This window comes from Hevea brasiliensis, chromosome 17 (assembly GCF_030052815.1).
Source record: "Hevea brasiliensis isolate MT/VB/25A 57/8 chromosome 17, ASM3005281v1, whole genome shotgun sequence".
Lineage (NCBI taxonomy): Eukaryota > Viridiplantae > Streptophyta > Magnoliopsida > Malpighiales > Euphorbiaceae > Hevea > Hevea brasiliensis.
The window spans coordinates 57,450,309-57,469,723 of record NC_079509.1 but is presented as its reverse complement, the minus strand read 5'-3'; the positions used below and the strand labels follow the sequence as shown (position 1 = coordinate 57,469,723).

Sequence of the window (19,415 nt, the reverse complement as noted above, 5' to 3'; positions counted from 1 at the left end):
AGAATAATATAAATTGAAAAACACTTTAACATAAATATGTGAGTTTTATCATATATATTGTGTTTTAAATTAAGGGTGTGCAGTTTTAGTTTTAGTTCGAGGTTTGCTTAGGAATCGAAATCAAACTGAAAAATTTTAGTAAGGTTCCAATTCGCTTTTGTGTTGTTTTAGTTCTTATTCAATATAATTATCGGTTCATTGGTTCTTATTTAATTCAGTATATTCCAATTTGATTCTTCCTTTGTGAAATAATTTTATACAATTATTTTTATAAAAAATTATACTTAATTAACATTTAAGTTTTAAAGTGAATAAGAAGAATTCAATGATTTCGAAAGAATTGAACAATGAGCTATATGAGGTGAAAATCTCATGTATGGTTCTATAGAGTGGACGAAAACACATATGGGTTTAGGGAAAGATCTCCCAAATATTGGGTAGCTGTTATTAAACCAGGTAGAATACTTTATGAAATGGGTGGAATAGCTGAAAATATAGCGAGAAAAACTATTTCAATAGCAGCATCAAAAATGCTTATATGAATTCAATTTATTATTTTGGGATAGGAATATATAACCAAAGGCAAATTAAAATTAAAATAATAAAAAATTAAAATAATAAAAAATTAAAATAATAATAAAAAAAAAGAAAAAAATTCTAATAGAATTTAGACATTCTAAACAACTAAACAAAAAATGAGGAAGTTGGTGACTTGATGATAGGGGAGCCGGCGACCGAAGGCCCAATGAACGGCAGTGGTAACTATAACTGTCCTAAGGCAGTGAAAACCTTCTTACAAAAGGCCTAATGGGTAAGCTACATAAACAATATATTAATTTTCTTCCCCAGGAACAGGCTCGATGCCGTAGCATTGTCCTTTATAACGATCAAGATTCTATATGTATCTATGAGATAGAGTATGAAATTCTGTTTATTCACTTTAAATTGAGTATCTGTTTCTCTCCTTTTCCTGTTAGGATTGAAAATCTTGTATTTTACATATCCATACGATTAAGTCCTTGGGTTTCTACATAATATATCTTTTAGCTATTTTTAAATTATATAATCTTGAGTTTGGTGATAGGTCCCTCGCTGTGGAGTTGGGTTAAATTAAGGACATCAACAAGTGATTCCAGGCCTTAGACCTAAGGGAGCCATTACCGTCATACCCAAAGAGCCATCTTTTCTTCGTTTAAAAAAAAATTATATAACCTTTAATTATAAATTATATATATAATTTAGAATTAACCATATTATATAAGTAATAGTGTAAGTACATTAAATAATATACATTTTAGCCATAATTATGTAATATTTAATAGTAAGATATAAGGTAATTTAATATATTTATAACTAAAATTAATAAAAAAAGTAAAAAAATGAAATATAATATTATGTTATATTTAGTCTATAATTATATACACATATATAAATATATATAATTATATTGAAAATATATAACACATCTAAAAGAATTGTAGAAACATATTTATATATAAATTCAGTTTTTAATTCGATTCTCAATAAAAAATTAGAATCAAATCAAAATATCAAAATAAGTTTGGATTGGTATAATTCTTATCGATTTGTTATGATTGCTCAATTTTGAACCTTAAAAATCATACACAAGCATATTTTAAATTCATAATGCTATCTGGAGAAGAATTTTAATTGATTTGTGAGTATACTTTCTTTCACAATTGCTGATGGGTCTATGAGCCCTGTATTTGTATATATGAGTAAGATAGCACTAACTCCATTTTATACATTTATCTTTTATAAATAATGCACGATATTAATAGAAAAACTTTACTAAACATAAACATATGAATTACATATATATTGTCTTGTAACAGAAATTTTCCAATATTATTATACTCGATATTTCTGATAAATCTCTTCCCTTCAAAAAAACTTACACCAAATTGAAAATTAATTAATGAACAAACAAATGGTTATGAAATTCAATTAATGTAGAAAAGAATTTAGGAGAAAAAAAAAATTAAAGAAAGGAAAGAAGAGGCCAAACTTAATCATCCGTCTGTGTGTTCTGAGTTCTAATCCTACTAGCCCATGAACCCTCCTTCTGAGCCACATGAAGATTTGACCTTCTCTTCAATTCAACAAGTTGCTCTCTCCACCTGCAAGTTCCTTCCCCAAGATTTCTTGTCATCCCCAGACATAATCCCAGATCATATTCTTCACGTAACACAGGATCTGACAGAGTCCTGTAAGCTTCATGAACTTGCAAAAACATCCTTGTTGATTCGTCTCTACTCATTGAAGGGTTTTGACACACATCTGGGTGATATCTCAGGGCCATCTTCCTGTAAGCTTTCTTTATCTCTTTTGGGCTTGCCTCTTGGGGATTCAATGACAGTACCTGGTACAAGGACTCCTTTTCTCTAGCTTCTTCTTCCTTCTGCTTCTTCTTGCTGGTGGCTCTGCAAGAAAACCCTTGAGGCCATTTTTTATGGAAATGTTTACTGTTAAGGTTTTGATGAGAAAGAAATTGTGTAGAACTTTTTAGGCTTGATGAGCTTAGCAATACATCCATAGGGCTGGAATTGTTGTTGATTAATTTAACCTAGCCTTGGCTAATTCTAATGGCTGTATATATAGACCCTTCATAAATAAATAAATAAATAAATATATAGAGATACACAGAGAAAATGGGTATTTGATACGAGATTAATAAGGATAATTGTTATAAATAGTTTGTATATTAGATAATAAGGAGAAAGAATTTTCTCGTTAAAATATAAAAAAGGGAAAAGTGAAAAGAAATGAAAATATATAGAATTATATATATTTAAATAGCTATATATTATTTTATAATGGCACATGAAATATATGTATGCGAAAAAAAAATAATTATTTTATTTTAATTTTATAATTGAATTACTAATAAATGCATTTGTTAACAAGTAGATGTGTCTGTTAATAATTAGACATGTCTATTGCAGATGTGTATGTTATAAATAGATATGTCTATTTTATATAAATAGTTACAACTATTTAAAGAGGTACCATAAATAAATATATCCATAAATAAATATATCCATTAATAAACAGACATATTTATTATACATAAACAGTTATATCTGTTAAAAGATGTGTCAAATTAAAATAAACTATTGTGTTTATTAGAAATAGGCATATATATCTATTTAAAAACGTGTCATGACTTTTCATTCTCTATAAATATAGATCACTTGTTCAAATTATACACATTTTGTCTATTTCTTCTTCTTCTCTTCTTATTTCTCCAAATCCAATTCATAAAAAATTCATAAAGAAAATCCGCAGAAGTTATTGTCTCTATATTTATAATTTTATTGTATTATAGAGATATATTGTCATAATCTTACATCAATCTAGTGGGGGCAATTAATGTAACTTTTAATCCTCATCAATATTGTTTGGATATTTAAAATATAATAGGTTAACTTGTCATCTCATTAGTATCTATGCATTTTTTAATGTTAAATATTAATCTTGGGGCTAGGTTAATATTTACTCTCTTTAAAGGTTAAAGATTAAAACTTATAAAAGTGACATTTAATTTTTTATTTTTTAATCTTTTACCAAACATATTTTATCATTAAACAAAATTGAATCCTAATTAATAAAATACTAATATTCTAAATTCAGTTTTTTTATGAAAATCATTATTTTATACAATTAATTATATAAAAGTATTATTTTTTTTATATCATCAAACCTTTGTAGTGCTTAGAATTAAAATAAAAATAAATTCAATTGTTATTTGATTTTAAATTAACAAATTAATTATATTGCTTGAAAAAATTATAAAATTAAACTGATGTACGTATAACGATTTTAACATAATAATAATCAACGGTTTCATGAAGCTAATGTTCACCATAATCAATTATTATAATAAAATTATTATATATACATCGATTTCAATGAAATATAAATTTTATTGCTTGGCATATGCAAATGTTGCATCCTGAAAATGAACGGTAAATCCAAAGCTTAAACGCGTTTTGCATTATGGTAAGCATCGAGGTGGGCATTTTTTTGTTAATGTTAGTAACCATTGAATCAGCAATTTCTAGTAACATATATAGTAGGGATAATCCTAGATTTATAAAAAATAATTAAAAAAGTCTTATTTATTTATTTTATTAGGAAAATATTTAATTTAGTCCCTATACTTATTGAGAAGTTCAATTTAGTTCATTTTCAATTTTCTATCTAAATTAGTCTAGAAATTTCAATTTAAACTCAATTTAACCCTAAAAATTAAAATTTATAAGTTAAATTTCTTTTTTTTATTTAAATAAAAAATCAAGAAGTTCAATTTCTTAATTTTAAAACTAAAAAAATCAAGAAATGATTTTCTTAATTTTTGAATTAAATTGAATAAAGAAAATTAAAAAAAATTCAATTAAATTAAAATTTTTCAATAAGTACAATACAGGGTGTAACTTTAGATCTTATTTTATCAATCAGCATTGAACATTTTAGGTTTAAAAATCTAATTTAATAAATTATTTCAATGAACAGTCATAAGTTAAATTTTAAATAGAAAAATTAAGGAGAAGTGACAATTAGCTTGTGAAAATTTGATAAAAAACAATGTAGGATATTTTCAACAGCAGGCCCCCAACGCCAACGGTCAAACCTTGCTGGAATAAATTTATGAACGGCTGCAAGAAGCCAAGTAATGGATCCACCGTGTGCTCGTTAAATCCGTAGAGCACCAGCCTGGTTGCGCTGTCTGGTTTGATCGAGAATTGAAGTTTGATTCGATTTAGTTTAATCATCACATCTAATTTTTATAAATTCAATTTAAATCAATAAAAATTATATTACGATTTCACATTAAAAACAAAGGATTTTAATATCAATAAACAAGTGAATATAAATAAATAAATAAATATATATATATATATATATATATATATATATATATATATATATATATATATATATTGCAACTATTAAATTATTATATAAAATTATCTCTTTTATTAACTTAAATTGCATCAAGTTATTTTTTAAAATATTTTCATTTTAAAATTTAATTAAATTTATTTTAATATTATTCATAAAATATATAAAAGTATTAACAAAATATAGCATTATTTTGAATTGAATTCCATCAATTTAATTTAGGTCAATTTAATAATTAAAATTTTTTAATTTTTTCTTTTTAAAAATGATAATTTAAATCGAATCAACTGATTTAATCAAATTCGATTAAAAATAATAATAATAATTTAATTATGACTTGAATGTGTTAAATTTTAATCCAATTCAAATCTAAAATTATACTTAGACTAATTTTAATCTGAACCAATTAAACTTAGGCAGAATTTAAAAAATACTCTATATATAGATTTTTTTTACTTTTAAATCAATGAGAGCTTTATAGTAAAATCTTCTTATAAGTTTTAATTTCAATAAAAATTAAAATATTATAATTTAAATAAAATCTATTATACCTTTTTATAAGATTCTTTATAATTTTAAATAATATAATATTGGGTATATGACAATGATATCAAGAGAGAAAATTCTTCCTATTGTATTGGCCCTTCTTATTAAGTGGTCATCTTACAAAAGACAAACAATCATTAGCTAATTATTAGTTGACAAGGAATAACATAATTTTTAATTTATTTATCATTTTATTATTTATTATCTATTTTTATAAAACTTTAAATAAAGTTAATATCAATTAGAGATAGTCTCATCAATTTTCTTTTGTGAAAAGTAAGGCCTTAAGTTAATAGTTATATCTCGTTGTATAATTCATCGGTAATCAAATCATTATATCTTAATTGAATTAGAAAAATTAAATTTCTTATAAAATAAATCAAATTGAAGTTGGAATGATAAGTAATGAAAAATATTCTTTATATCATATCTATTTTATCTCGTTAATGTTGATAAAGAAGAGGAAGAAGACAATACCCATGATTCTTGATTCTGCTGTTAACAGCAGCAGTAAAGATGAGGACGAATGTGTAGACAAACAGAATGTATTGAGGAAACAAAGAGGAGGATGAAAGAAGAAGGCAAATTAAAGATATTAAAGATTGATGAGAAAAAAGGAATGTTCAAAACATAAATATTTCCATCAAACCCAACTTTTCCTTGTTAGATCTAAGATACCAAGCCAATTCCCTAAATCACCATAACATAATCTAGGCCTAAAGACTAAAATTGAAACAATCTTGAAATTATATTACCATCAATTGAAAAATTAAGGCTCTCTCTCCCTTTCTCTCTCTCTCTCTCTCTCTCTCTCTCTCTCTCAATCATTAAGTTTTAAACTGCTTCTTCATTTTAACAGCAAGAAATTGATCAATTGTACTCCAAAAAAAAACCCCGAATCTAGAAGGTGGTTTTTCTTTATGCAGGCCAACAAACTTGCAAGAACTCACTTCAGGCATATGCCAAGTCTCAAGAAATACTTAAACATATAATGGTAAAAACTGCAAACGATGTGTGCCATTCAAACATAATTGAATCATTCAGAACCCATTTAAGATAGCTTTGTGAATTCTGACTAGAAAGGATTGCTATTAAGTCAATTAAAATTGTAAACTAGCAGTAGATGTCTAGAAATGGCAACCTAAGAAACCAACAAAATAAAGTGAACAAAAACTCTGGATTTGCTCCAGTTCCAGTAAAGGTCTCAAGTCCTAACAGTGCAACACAACCAAAAGCATACCCATAAAATAGCATTTAGAAAAGAGAAGTTCCCTTCCCCTTCTTGTCTCCACCAATCTCAAAATGCTTGCATCTCTGCAGAAATAATAAGCAATTGGCATAAATTACTAAATGAGGTGGTATGGATGACCAAGGCAAAGGAGAACATTTTCTAAGAGGCAAACCTTAATTGGATGCTGAGACACATGCTTGCAACCTTGACATTGCAGCCTCAGAACAATCTTCTTAGTAGTTTTGGCCTGTTTAGAAAATTACAAAACATTCAATGATCAGGCCTCAAAACTTTTATGTCTTTATAGTCATCAAAGTGTTTGCTATAGCTATTATGTGGCTTTTCTGAGATAAAAATCAATATGTTCAGAAAGGAAAAAATGTTGAATATGTTGGATGTTAAACTTTACCTTCTTGTGGAAAACAGGCTTTGTCTGACCTCCATAACCTGACTGCTTGCGATCATAACGCCTTTTCCCTTGTGCAGCAAGGCTATCCTTGCCCTTCTTGTATTGTGTAACCTTATGCAAAGTGTGCTTTCGGCACTCCTTGCTCTTACAGTATGTTTTCTTTGTCTTGGGAACGTTCACCTATGAAACACAAGTTATCATCAGAAAAACTAACGTAAATCTAATAGCTTAGCACATGATTTAGAACTTCATTTTTCTGCCAGAGCTTCTTTCTTGACAGGATAGAGGACAACAGGAAATTTCAATTTGGCATAACATAATTCTTAAGCACACAACAAACCTAAAATGCATCGAAAAAAAATTAATGATCATACGTACCATTTGACCAACACAAACAATTATTTGCAATTTCCATCATTATCATCATTAAACAATAGCAGAAATAAAGGAACTTGTTGACAGGTTTTGCATACCTCTTCACTTGATGCAAATCAGTATCAAACCTTAGCAATGACCAGAGATCCAGCTATCATTTTAAACTCTTCCACTTATACCATACCTTCTCAGAGCACTAACCCATCCTTTCCCTCTCGTCAGCATTAAACTATCCTTATTAATTTCAAACAACTCCAGTAACCAAAGGAAAAGCCCATAACATGATCACTCTGAATTTCAAGAATCCATTTTGCAGCTAGCTTTTGTTAAATCAACAACAACCCATTAAACCCAAATGAAAAACACACCAAAAATCTACTTCCGAGAATCCATTGATGGTTTGGAAGTAAAACATCAAAATAGCAAAAGAAAAAAAAAAGCACAGAAATAGATGATAATAATAATAATAAAATTGAAATGTAATTTCAACATAACAACATCCTTAAAGAAAATCTAAAAAGACTAGAGATAGAAATAGAGAGAAAAAGTGAAGAATAGCATACCATTATCGTTGTATTCTGAAAACCCTGGAGTCCCTGTGCCTGAGTAGAGGAGAAGAGGCGCTTGAAATCTAATAGTCGTCAAATGATAAGCTTATATAGTGCGGTAGGTGGTCGGGTTAGGGTTCCACTCCGGAGTCGTCTTTTTGCTCCGACTACTCGCAAGTTGAGCTTGGGCCGGGTCTATTCTTTTCTGGCCCGCTTTTTTATTTAATTTTTTTATTCAATAAATGCATAATAAATTAAGTAATAATGAATGAATTACATAATATAATATGAGATAATTTTTTTATTTTTTAATTATAAGAATAAGTAATTTTAAAATAAATAAATAAATAATTAAAATATTTTCAAAGTTATTATTTTGTACATTTTATTAGGCTAATTTTTTAAAAATCCCACTCAAATTATTATTATTTTTTTTCTAGCCTCTAGGCCGATGACCTTCCTCAACTAGGGATGTGCAAGCGGTCGGTTCGATTTCGAACCGAATCGAATCGATAAAACTGAAAATTAAAAATTAAAAATTTTAAAAATCAAACCAAACCAATTAATAAGAGAAAATCAAACCGAATGGAACCTATAAATATTGATTCGATTTGGTTTTAAACTGATCAAATCGAAATTTATAAAAGTTCATATTTTTAACATTAAATCTAAATAATAAAACATAAAAACAAAAAAAAAATTAGAAATCAAAACTCAAAAATCTTAAGGTTCAATTCGGTTTTCTTTGATTTCGGTTCGATTCGATTCGATTCGGTTCGATTGGATTGGTTCGATTTTCTTTGATTTCCTATATATATTAATAATTTCGGTTTGGTTCGGTTTTTTTTTATTTTTTATGAAAATAACTGAACCGAACTAATTGAATTTTAAAATCGAACCGATTGAATCGAATTGAATCGGTTCGATTTGATTTTTCGGTTTAAACCGAAAACTGTTCTCCCCTATCCTCAACTATTTTCTTCTACTTTGGTGTCTTTGTTTCGTTTTTTCAAAATTTTATAAAAAAATATTTAAAATTATTTAAATTGTTGTTAAAAAATTAATATTTTTAAACAAATTAATTAAAGACTATAAATATTATTTTTATATTAAAATTAACATATTTTCCTCTATTTTTTTTTAATTTATAAAAATTACTTTTTCAAAAAGCAAATTCCAATCTTAATGCCAAATAGGCTTTTGAAGATAAGGATAATAGTTTATTTACCCTTATATATACTTTAGTATTTGATCTTCTACTGCAAGGCTTAATGTGTTTTTGTTGAAAGGGATTTTATTCCATTCAAGAACATGATGAGTTCAACTTGTAGTTAGAGGCTATGATACAAGAAGATCAAGTTTGGTTTCCAAAGGTTTTCAAAGGATTCATGGTCTCATTGTTTGTGAATCCAATCAAGAACAGAGATGGTTTAGACTTTTAGAGTTCTAATTATTGCTTTTAAGGAGCTATCATCCCTCCATGCTCCCTTATGATCTTCTTCCCTTGATCAAAGGTGCATCCAAGTTGAAATGCTACTACTGTTTTAAGAAATGGAAAAATACAATTAACACTAATTTGAAAAATTAGAAATTTATAAAAATTTAATTTAATTAATTTCTTTTTCACCAATTTGCATATTTAAAAATAGACTCGACCAATAATTTGTTCAAAACGATAAATATACTAAAACCAATCAAACTCATCTTTGACTTGAATTGTAAATAAATCACACCAAAATTAAACGAGACGATTTCAAGCCGAATCAACTTTTATTTAAAAAAAATGTAGAAAAAAAAAATCTAAATCATTAGATTTGGACCAAATCAAAGGTAAACCCAGACCAAAAGGAGAATTGAAACTGACCCAGTAGCCGGGTTTATTTGGGTCAGTTTAGAAACTAAAAATTTATAAAAATTTAATTTAAATTTATTTTTTTTTCCAATTCTAATGTTTTGAAAGATAAATAATTGAGAATTCAATTTTTTTAATTTAAAAAAATTATTTTTAAAAAATACAAAGCAGGTAAAAATGAAAATTCAATTAAATTCTTTTTTTATATATAATTTATTTAAAGTTTGAATATAATTTATTTAAAGTAAATTAAGTGAAAAATTTTAATTTTTTTTAATTTAAAAAAATAATTTATTTGAAAAGAAATATAAATATAATATAAATCAGGTTAAAAATAATATTGTAGTGTGAAAATTCAATTCAATTCAATTCAATTTTTTTCTTGCATATAATTTATTCCAAATGAAGCCGAGATGAATAATGGCAAGAATAATAAGAGATCGTAATCATGAGAAAAGGTTAACTCTTCCTTGTAAGTCTTAAGGTTCACAAACCTTGTATGCAGCACAACAATTTATAAATTATCCTTTACCTAAAATGCACTCAATGCATAAGCCTAGTCCACCATGGACTATAAAAGATAAAAATTGGAGTCCACATGTAGGTCTTAGAAGTGAAGTGTTATGTCTATACTCCATGGTGAACTAAGTTCATACAAAAGATTCTCTTAATTACAGTGACAAATAGAACATGACAATATATACTGAACATAACCTTAGTTTGAAAATGCTGATCATGAGGACCGTCCGCTTGCCAGAATCAAGCAATTCTCTTACTACAACTGGGAAGAGTGAGCATTCAGATCTGAATTCTTAAGGCATTTCCAGATTGACCAGTTGTTTAAAATGTCAACATCTCAGCCTCAAAGAAAGTACAACCTTGTAGCAAAAGTCCAAAATAATGATCAAACTATAACTCATAATCAAAATGTATCCATGAAGCCTTCGTGCACCAGCAACTTATCTGAACATAACATACAACAGTGGCTCAGAGTTTATTAAATCTAAAATAGATATTTGTCATCCAGAGAAAACATTATCCTACAACATCAGGAGACATCAACATACACTGTCTTGTTGAGGACTCAAAACGCCTTTGAGGTAGAACTGGGGAAAAAATGAAAACAATACGACATAGAGTTTCTGACAAGGATTTTAAGGGTCCCCAATAGACAAAAAAAAAAAACTAAGAATAACACTAATAAAAAGATAATAACAAAAACGAAAAAGATAAAAGATGTAAAACCTTTTCATATTGCAGTCTGGCACAAGCAGAAATGTTTAGGAGGCATTTCAGTATGGTATTGAAATCAGCAAACACTCTTCAATTTCTAATGAGACCATTTGACAATTTTCCAGATCTATGTTTTTCTATTCATAACACCATTTTTATGTATTTCCAAAAATGCCCTATTCACCCATGCGCTTGCACATACAGTATCTATAAATGTTTGGAAAAACCCATTATAGATCTCTTTTAAGTTTTAACATTTCAAGATTTGTCAACTGAGTCTATTTTTCAATTGTGCTATTTAGTCCACAAATTTTCCAATTCAAGGATATTGAGGCATTATTTAACAGAAAAAAAAGGCATGGAGAACTTTTTTAACCCAGTTATAAAACATTAAAAGAATTCAGTACTTTTTTCCTTCTCCTATTTCAACATTTAGCTACTCCTAGCTACAATGGTTTGCCTAATTTTCTATTCATTCCAGCTTTCAAACAAACCAAAATCTAGCTTGAATAATCAAAGCCTGCAAGCTTGGTTTGGTATCAAAGTTTGAAGATCCTTGAAGTTTGCTACTTCGATTAAAATAAGGCATGCCTATGCTTGTCCACATTCTAAGTCCAATTGGCTTACACAAGGATGTGTCAAAGATATTAAAACTAATTCTTGGGCCCTTACCTACAAGTTTGATCTTTTAGGCTGAGTGATTTATTGACATAATATTACATCATCTCCAACCAAAAGATCTAGAGATTGAATACAGTCAACCGACCACACCACCACCACCCCCCCTCCTATTAATTAAATTCCAGCACAAGGTAAGGCATGCCTATGCTTGTCCACGTTCTAAGTCCAATTGGCTTACACAAGGATGTGTCAAAGATATTAAAACTTATTCTTAGACCCTTACCTAAATTGAGTAATTTCTTGACAGTATGAGTAACTTAAGATGGTGTCTTCTATTCTATTAACTCTAACTAGCAAGCAATAAAAGAAACTATAGTCAAGCACTCTCTTGGATAGCAAACATAGGAGCTAAACAAAGTCTTCAAGTTACAACTGAATTCAACCACGAAATACAGTAGGAGACATCACTAAGAAAGTCAAGTTATAAGATCCCTATTTTGAAGGTAGGATAGATCTTGCATTATTTTGTGATTGGCTCCATTCTTATGAATCTTACTTTGATTGGCATAACTTGGGAGAAGATCACAAACTGAGGTATGCTAAGATGAAGCTTAGTAGATTAGCTAAAATATGGTCTTATGGTATTAAACATGATATGAAAGAATTGTGGTAACCAACAGGCTACAAGAAAAGTATATGCCATACAATTATCTTCAAAAAATGCACAAGAAAGTGTAGAATTTGAAAGATCAGCATCCTTGTGGTTGAATATATGCACCAGCATGATGAGTTAAAAATCCAAAGTCAAGTTGTGAGAGATGCTACAGAGGCATTAGCTAAATTTAAGTTTAGACAAAGGTTTGATATTAAGAAAGATTGCTTAGATACCCTATATGCAGTGTAGAACATGCATTCCATGTAGCCCTTACATGGCGGAATACTTGAACCAACCTATAACTAAGAAATTTGGGGTTCAATGCAAGGAGATAGTTGCAAAAAGAGGTTTTGATGCAACTTATGACAGCAAGTCAGCTGTTTTGCAGTCATTTAACCATTTCACTAATTCAAACCTGCTTCATCTAATGACACTAATGCTAAAGGCAAGATGAGTGTTGCATGCTTTTTAAGTGTGGAGAGGATGGACACATAAGACATCAATGTCCACAAAAACAGAATTTGCATTTTGGAGTAGCATGAAAGAATGAAGAATCAGTACTAGAAGATGATGAGGCAAATTCAAGTGAATGTAATCATGCAGGGGATAATCTAGTATATGAAGGTGTTCATTCTACCATCCTCTTTATTGTGAGATACATTTTAGTAACCCTTAAAGCAGAAGAAGAGGATTGGCACACAATTCAGTATTTCAGACTTTGCTTCATTGTGGAAATCAAGTAAAGAAACTTATCATAGATGGAGGAAATTGCATGAATGTGGTATCGGCATCCATAGTTGAATGCCTCAAGCTTCCAACCAGACTGCATCCACACCCACACAAGCTGGCTTGCATTAATATCTCCATTGTTCCACTAACTTGTCATTGCCTTCTTACATTTAAGTGTGCTGCTTATAGCGATTCTATACTTTGTTATATTTTTTCTATGCAAGTAACTTGCATTTTTCTTGGTTGATCTTAACTCTATGATCGAGATCCAATGGGAGAGATATATTACATACACCTTTTCAATTGGAAAGAAGTTCATAAACAATTCCAGAGGAAGCTATCAACTGTTTCCATTGGTACTAATTATCAAGAAGGTGATATATATATATATATATATATATATATATATATATATTGTTACTAAAGCATTTCAAGTCCCAGTAGTGGGATGTCCACAAGTTGTCTCCTATAACAGTTTGGATTATAAAATTCAGGTTGAAATTTTCCTTTCTTCCTATGTCAATCATACCAAGAGTAAAAAATTTTGTAAATAGAATTCAGCAAGACAACATATAGTTATTGAAATTTATAATGCATAAACTAATTTTTACATACAACATCGACCAGTGAAAAAGAACAATATTTTACTATCCAGACTATTTTTAGAAATAGTTGCAATGAGGGTAAGAACAGAATTGATCAATACAAACACTAATGCCTATAATTAAGGCATCTAATTATTTTCAGCTATTCACAGAGCTGATTTGTTTAACAACTACCCCTATTTAAAGTACAGACAAGCCTAAAAAAGGCATTTTCTGAATAGATTTACATGAATAAATTAGATTAAAAACAGCACTTTCATAATTGATTTACAGGTCAGCTGTTTGTTATGTACAAATAATACGCAGAAGAGAGAGAGAGAGAGAGAGAGAGAGAGAGAGAGATTTAAAATCAAGAAGTGCACTTTTAATCTAAGGCTACTATTTTAGCCATTCTAGGCACTCACGAGAGTAAGCATAGAGAAGGTGAAAAATCCATACGATAATAACTTTAGGGTGCTAAGAAGTTATAAAGAGATGGCTGGCTGCTATTCTTGCCTTCGTTATTAGCTCTTGCTAGCAAGAAGCGTGAATGATGGTAGTTAAAACTGGCATTCTGGAAATAATCAAAACAACCTTGAATTGCATTAATGCTCAAGTACCAATGAGTCAATTATCTATGGTTACCATATCTATAATTCTTCCCATTATTAAACCTTTCTTTTTTCATAATTACAATGTTATTCTAATTTCATTGGGACAGAATTGAACAACAGTAAGTTTCCATATACTATTTAGAAAAGGGTATTACTGTTAACTAGGACAAAACAACTGACAAAAAAATTGACCTAATTAGATGCTGAAAGATCATTTATTAAAGGAAACTGAAAATATTAGATGCTCAAAAACATATTGGAGAAGAAAATTTCTTTCCTCTTCTTTACAGTTTACCACAGCCCAGGTATTTCAGCAATACAAAAGTCAAAAGGCAATTTTAAATTCTACTGCATAAGTAATTTATTTGTAAAGTCAATAAATTAAAAAGGCCTCTAAAGCTTAAACATAACATATCAGAGACATTTTTGGTGTAACAGTATAAGGCTGATGCAGCTGAGCACAGGTACATAAGTTAGAATCTTGAGTGGAAATTTCAGGGGAAAACGTAGAACACCACCATCCTTAGGACCTTTTAAGGAAAGATAAAGTCAGACATGTACTCTTCCAAGAAAATATTTCAGTGGTATCATTCATAGAACTTAACTCTCATAAAGCGATCCTATGATAGAAAGAATATAGATGATTTCAACTCAAAAGATAAATCAAATCCTATTAGTAAGCAAATCCAACGAAATCAACCAAAAAAAAAAAAAGTAAACTCACGTACACTGACAAGATTGCAGGAAAAGCTATAATGCAATAGTACAAGTGATCAATTTGCATATCTGATACAGCATAATCTTAGATACAACTAATTGAAATTGGCCATAGCATATCCATTACCTTCCAAGCAAATCCCTCACTTTGACACCAAAAAAATTTCTGGTTTCTTAGCTTTACTGGGCGTGTTAGCATTGGAAGAGGAATTAACAGCTGCTGTCGCTGACACCTTTGCAGCTTCCCGTGCTCTCTTATCAAGCTGGATGAGACTCCGTGTGGCCAATATGGCTTGTGGAGCCAAGTCATGAGACCCTCTTGCATACAACCGCCTAACTGCCACAGATGCTGCATCCTTAACATCTTGGGAATTCAAAGGCCCCAACAAACAATGTCCCAAAAGCCTCAATAATGGCTGCAAAATCTCCCAAGGCAATGGAATCCGCACACCCTTTAACTCCGAATGCTCTGTGCCATTTCCTTCTATCTCCAATTTCTCCATTTCCTCCACAACATCAATCTCACGCTCATTATTGTCATGGCCATTACTTAAGCTCCTACCCTCCAAAAAATACCCACCATTATTTTCATTTCCATGTCCATTTTGGATTTCAACTTCTCTCCCACCATCTAATTTGTCTTTACAAGCACAATCCTGCCCAGCCCAAGCACTTGCATATTTACACAATTCAACCTTAGACCAACTCGGCATTTGCGAGATCTGCTTGAAATAACAATCAAGTGCAACCCCAACAATAACCGGCCGCTTTGTAGACTTCACCGCGATCTGGGGTTCAAGTGGCGGCGACAAAACCCCAACGGATGGTCGAGAATTATCAAACCCATGTGGATTTTGCTTGTTCCGAGGAGTATGGTAAAGCGACGGCTGTGAAAGATCAGGAATCTGGACGAGAACCGGCTTACCAGCACGAGATTTCACCTCCGACGAATAGATGGCAAGGAGAACAGCCTCGAAACCAGCCAGAGAAGGAGTGGAAGCAGAGTCCGAAGAGTGGATCCGAGAGAGATACAACCCCAAAAGAAGAGGAAGGAAAGAGAGGACAATGAGACGAAGATGAGGATCAGAAGAAAGATAGGTATCGTAAAGCCATTGACAGAGAGGATCAGGGCCAGAACCAGAGGTAGAAGAAGAAAGAGCAGACGAGAGAAGAGTATAAGCGTCGAAGGAGGAGAGGAAGGAAAGTGCAGGGCGGTCGGAATCAGCAAGAGAAGATAGAGAGAAGGAAGAGACGGGATCGGAATGGAGGAGAGAGGAAAGGGAAAGGATGCGAGCGCGAGCTTTGGAGATGGATTCCCACCATGACTGCATAGGGTCGGCGGCAGTGGTGGCTATAGATGGGTGGGGGGTGGAGGAGGAGGAGGAGGGAGAGTAATTGTTAAGATTGTTCAAGTCCATGAGAGGAGGAGAAGGCGTTTACTGTTGAAGACTGTTTTCTTGTGATTTTGGACAGGAAACGCGGAAATGGGCATTTAAGGGGCTGGATGTGTATTGTCGTATGAGCATTCTGTGTGTCGTCTAACGCGTGGACGGCAAAAGCATGTTTTTTAAAAAAGAAAAAAATATATATTTTAGATTTTTAGATTTTTTTATATAATTTTTTAATTTTTTATTTAATTTTTTTTAAGTAATGACTCCATCAATTTTGCTTATGGCGGCAGTAACACAGCACTCCTTAAATCAATTATGATTAAGGGAGAGCTTTTTAGTATTTGATTTATCTAATTTTATTAAAATATGTTTGAATAATATAATAGGATTAAATAAATTTAAATTTAAAAAATAATAATTATATTAGCTTCAAATTATATATATTGCACACTATTTTTAATTTATGTATATAAATAATTAATTAAATATAAAAATATTTTATAATAATTTTATAAATTTTGATTACTATATTTTAAATAAATATATTTAAATAATTTATTATATTATTAAATTTTTAAAATACATATTATTAATAAAATATAATTGACTACAATTAAGAGATATGACAAAATTTACAGGATATAGACGTTGAAACCAAATCCTTAGATGAGCTCGGAAGTTTCTGAAAGAAGAATTTGTATAGTAAAGACGTCGATTCTAATGACTCAAATTATTACAATAATAATTTAAATTTTAATTAAAATTTTTTCTAGATAAAATAAAATCAAAGGAGGCCAGAAAATACAAAATATATAAAACTAAATAGGTAGAGTAATATTCCAATAATAATGGGTTACTATCACTAACACTAATTCCAACACTTGAATAAAATTAAAAAGTCCATTCCATGTAAAATTTTGGCTCAAACTATCCTTCAATTTAAAATTTTGATTCAAATCAACCCAAAAAACGAATAGGCTTAACACGTGAGAAGACGAAAATTAAAATCATCATGTTTAAGCCTAAATGTTGTTCTCCTTTAATGGGATTACGGATATCGGGTTTAAGAATATGATGTATAAGAGAATGTGGTTGAGTTAGTTGACCACCACTTCGATGCTTAAATTAGTGATGAGAATTGAATTGTAGAATGAATAGTGAAGACTGAGTGACGTGCATACCCCATGCACTTTTGATGTAGATTCTTGTTAGTGTTCTTCTCCAACACTCTGATTTTAGCCTCAAATGCGATCTCAGCCCCAAAAATAATTACCATAACTACGGGTGGACATGGTTGGGCTCAATTTGAAGACTAGTTTAAGACTTTAAGCCCAAGCCCAACCCTAATAATAACTTAGTTTGACTTGACCCAACCCAAGTTTTTAATAATTTATTTTATGAAACAAAATTTTTATTTAAAAAATTACTTATAGAATATATAAATAAAAATTTATATTATGTAATACTTTTATAATTTTTTTTTATATTTTTATTATATACCTAGAAAAGTTTGTAAATTAAAATATATTTATTATATAATTCAAGCGGAGCTCGGGCTTTATTTACATTGGACTTAAATTTTTAGTCTTAAAACCTAAGTTCATACCCCATATTTACATTTAATAATAAAGAATAATTAACACCGTTCGTTATTATTAATTTAAAAATAAGGCTATTATAGTAATATTATAAGATAATAATATATTTATATATTTTTATTTTTTAAGATTTATTATTATTTTTATTAATTTAATATACATTTCATATAATAATTATTTTTAAAAAATAAGAGATAAATTTCACCCATTGTTCATGAACTTAAAATGCGCAACAGTATCGTCTTTATACTTCAATTGGCAATACAAAATCACCCAAATATTAATTTGAGTAACAATGAAACCCTCATTATATTGAGTAGTCAATTTTCCGACTTCCAACTAGCATGGTGCTTCCACCGTAGCAAGAACCTTTCTCTTTTCTTTGCTCTTTATTGCACATTTATTAAGTTTTGTCTTTTCTCTTTCTTATATTCACGATGACACTTCTCCATTCACTATTTCTCTCCCTATCTTAACTTTTTTTTTTTTTTCTCTTTCTGCTGCTCTAAAAACCCTACTAATATTCATTTTTAATAGTTATATGTGCTTATTCAAACCAAGATTATGTTTCACTTGGGGGAAATCATTGTAAAAGACCTAAGAAATTTTAGAATAAGAATTTTGATATTTATTGTCAAGAAATTAAATATATATATATAAAAAATTACAGCTAATAAATAGATTTCTAATCAAGCTAAACTATCAAGATTATATCAGAATCATACAACAAAAGATAAGAACAGATATGCACATAAAAATTCTTAAACAAATGCTCTAAATAAATGTAAAATAAGTGACAGCTAACAGCTGCCTTTCCAATACCTCCCTCAAATTGGAGCATGGAGGTCTCGAATGCCCAACTTGTGAAGAAGAAAGTCAAACTGATTCTTTCTCAACGCTTTTGTGAAGGTATCCGCAGGTTGCATTGAACTACGTATATAATTTGTTCGAATTTTACCATTCAATATCTCATCACGGATAAAATGACAGTCCACTTCAATATGTTTGGTACGTTCATGATAAACAGGATTAGCAGTTATATGCAGAGCTGCCTGACTATCACAATACAAATTCATAGGTTCAGTATGCACCACACCAAGAGAATTCAATAATCCTTTCAACCATTTAAGTTTACAAGTTGTAGTACTCATAGATCGATATTCAGCTTCAGCGGATGAGCAAGACACTGTTGTTGCTTTTTAGTCTTCCACGAGATAGGGGATTCACCCAAAATAATAAAATAACCAGTTAAAGACCGTCTCATCAAAGGACAGCTAGCCCAATCAAAATCACAGTAAACAGACAATTTGAGATCACAATTGGCATGCAGTAGTATACCCTGACCTGGATTTCCTTTCAAATAATGCACAACTCTAACAGCTGCCT

General features: G+C 29.9%; 3 protein-coding genes across 6 annotated transcripts; all 3 read right to left on the bottom strand.

Annotated features, from left to right (window-relative positions):
* Window positions 1–1,864: 1,864 nt before the first annotated feature.
* Window positions 1,865–2,566, bottom strand: LOC110671613 (chaperone protein dnaJ 20, chloroplastic-like). The gene has a single exon (XM_021834118.2). It carries the CDS (start codon window positions 2,555–2,557, stop codon window positions 2,030–2,032), a length of 528 nt encoding a protein of 175 aa, XP_021689810.2. The 5' UTR covers window positions 2,558–2,566; the 3' UTR covers window positions 1,865–2,029.
* A 3,963-nt stretch (window positions 2,567–6,529) lies between these two features.
* LOC110671611 (60S ribosomal protein L44) lies at window positions 6,530–8,207 on the bottom strand. The gene is made up of 4 exons (XM_021834113.2): window positions 8,051–8,207; window positions 7,113–7,292; window positions 6,876–6,950; window positions 6,530–6,786 (listed from the first exon to the last, which is right to left on the bottom strand). Exons 1-4 carry the CDS (start codon window positions 8,051–8,053, stop codon window positions 6,727–6,729), a joined length of 318 nt encoding a protein of 105 aa, XP_021689805.1. The 5' UTR covers window positions 8,054–8,207; the 3' UTR covers window positions 6,530–6,726.
* Window positions 8,208–10,336: 2,129 nt separating this feature from the next.
* On the bottom strand, window positions 10,337–16,521 carry LOC110671624 (uncharacterized). 4 transcript variants are annotated; one of them, XR_002498123.2, is made up of 3 exons: window positions 15,168–16,521; window positions 10,955–10,993; window positions 10,337–10,850 (listed from the first exon to the last, which is right to left on the bottom strand). XR_002498123.2 is itself a non-coding variant. In XM_021834131.2 (2 exons), exon 1 carries the CDS (start codon window positions 16,456–16,458, stop codon window positions 15,184–15,186), a length of 1,275 nt encoding a protein of 424 aa, XP_021689823.2. In that variant the 5' UTR covers window positions 16,459–16,520; the 3' UTR covers window positions 10,337–10,850; window positions 15,168–15,183. The 4 variants fall into 4 exon arrangements, 3 of the variants coding, with proteins under 3 accessions (XP_021689823.2, XP_021689824.2, XP_021689825.2); XM_021834131.2 differs by lacking the exon at window positions 10,955–10,993 and having other exon boundaries at window positions 15,168–16,520; XM_021834132.2 differs by lacking the exons at window positions 10,337–10,850; window positions 10,955–10,993 and adding an exon at window positions 13,565–14,943.
* Window positions 16,522–19,415: the final 2,894 nt, after the last annotated feature.

Bases quoted from the DNA above. Each gene is read 5' to 3' on its own strand.
- LOC110671613 (XM_021834118.2), bottom strand. From the start codon at position 2,557: ATGGATGTATTGCTAAGCTCATCAAGCCTAAAAAGTTCTACACAATTT.
- LOC110671611 (XM_021834113.2), bottom strand. The intron at 6,951-7,112 runs GTAAAGTTTAAC...TTTTCTAAACAG, and splicing joins AGCCTGTTTTCCACAAGAAG to GCCAAAACTACTAAGAAGAT. The intron at 6,787-6,875 runs GTTTGCCTCTTA...TTATTTCTGCAG, and splicing joins TGTCTCAGCATCCAATTAAG to AGATGCAAGCATTTTGAGAT.
- LOC110671624 (XM_021834132.2), bottom strand. From the start codon at position 16,458: ATGGACTTGAACAATCTTAACAATTACTCTCCCTCCTCCTCCTCCTCC.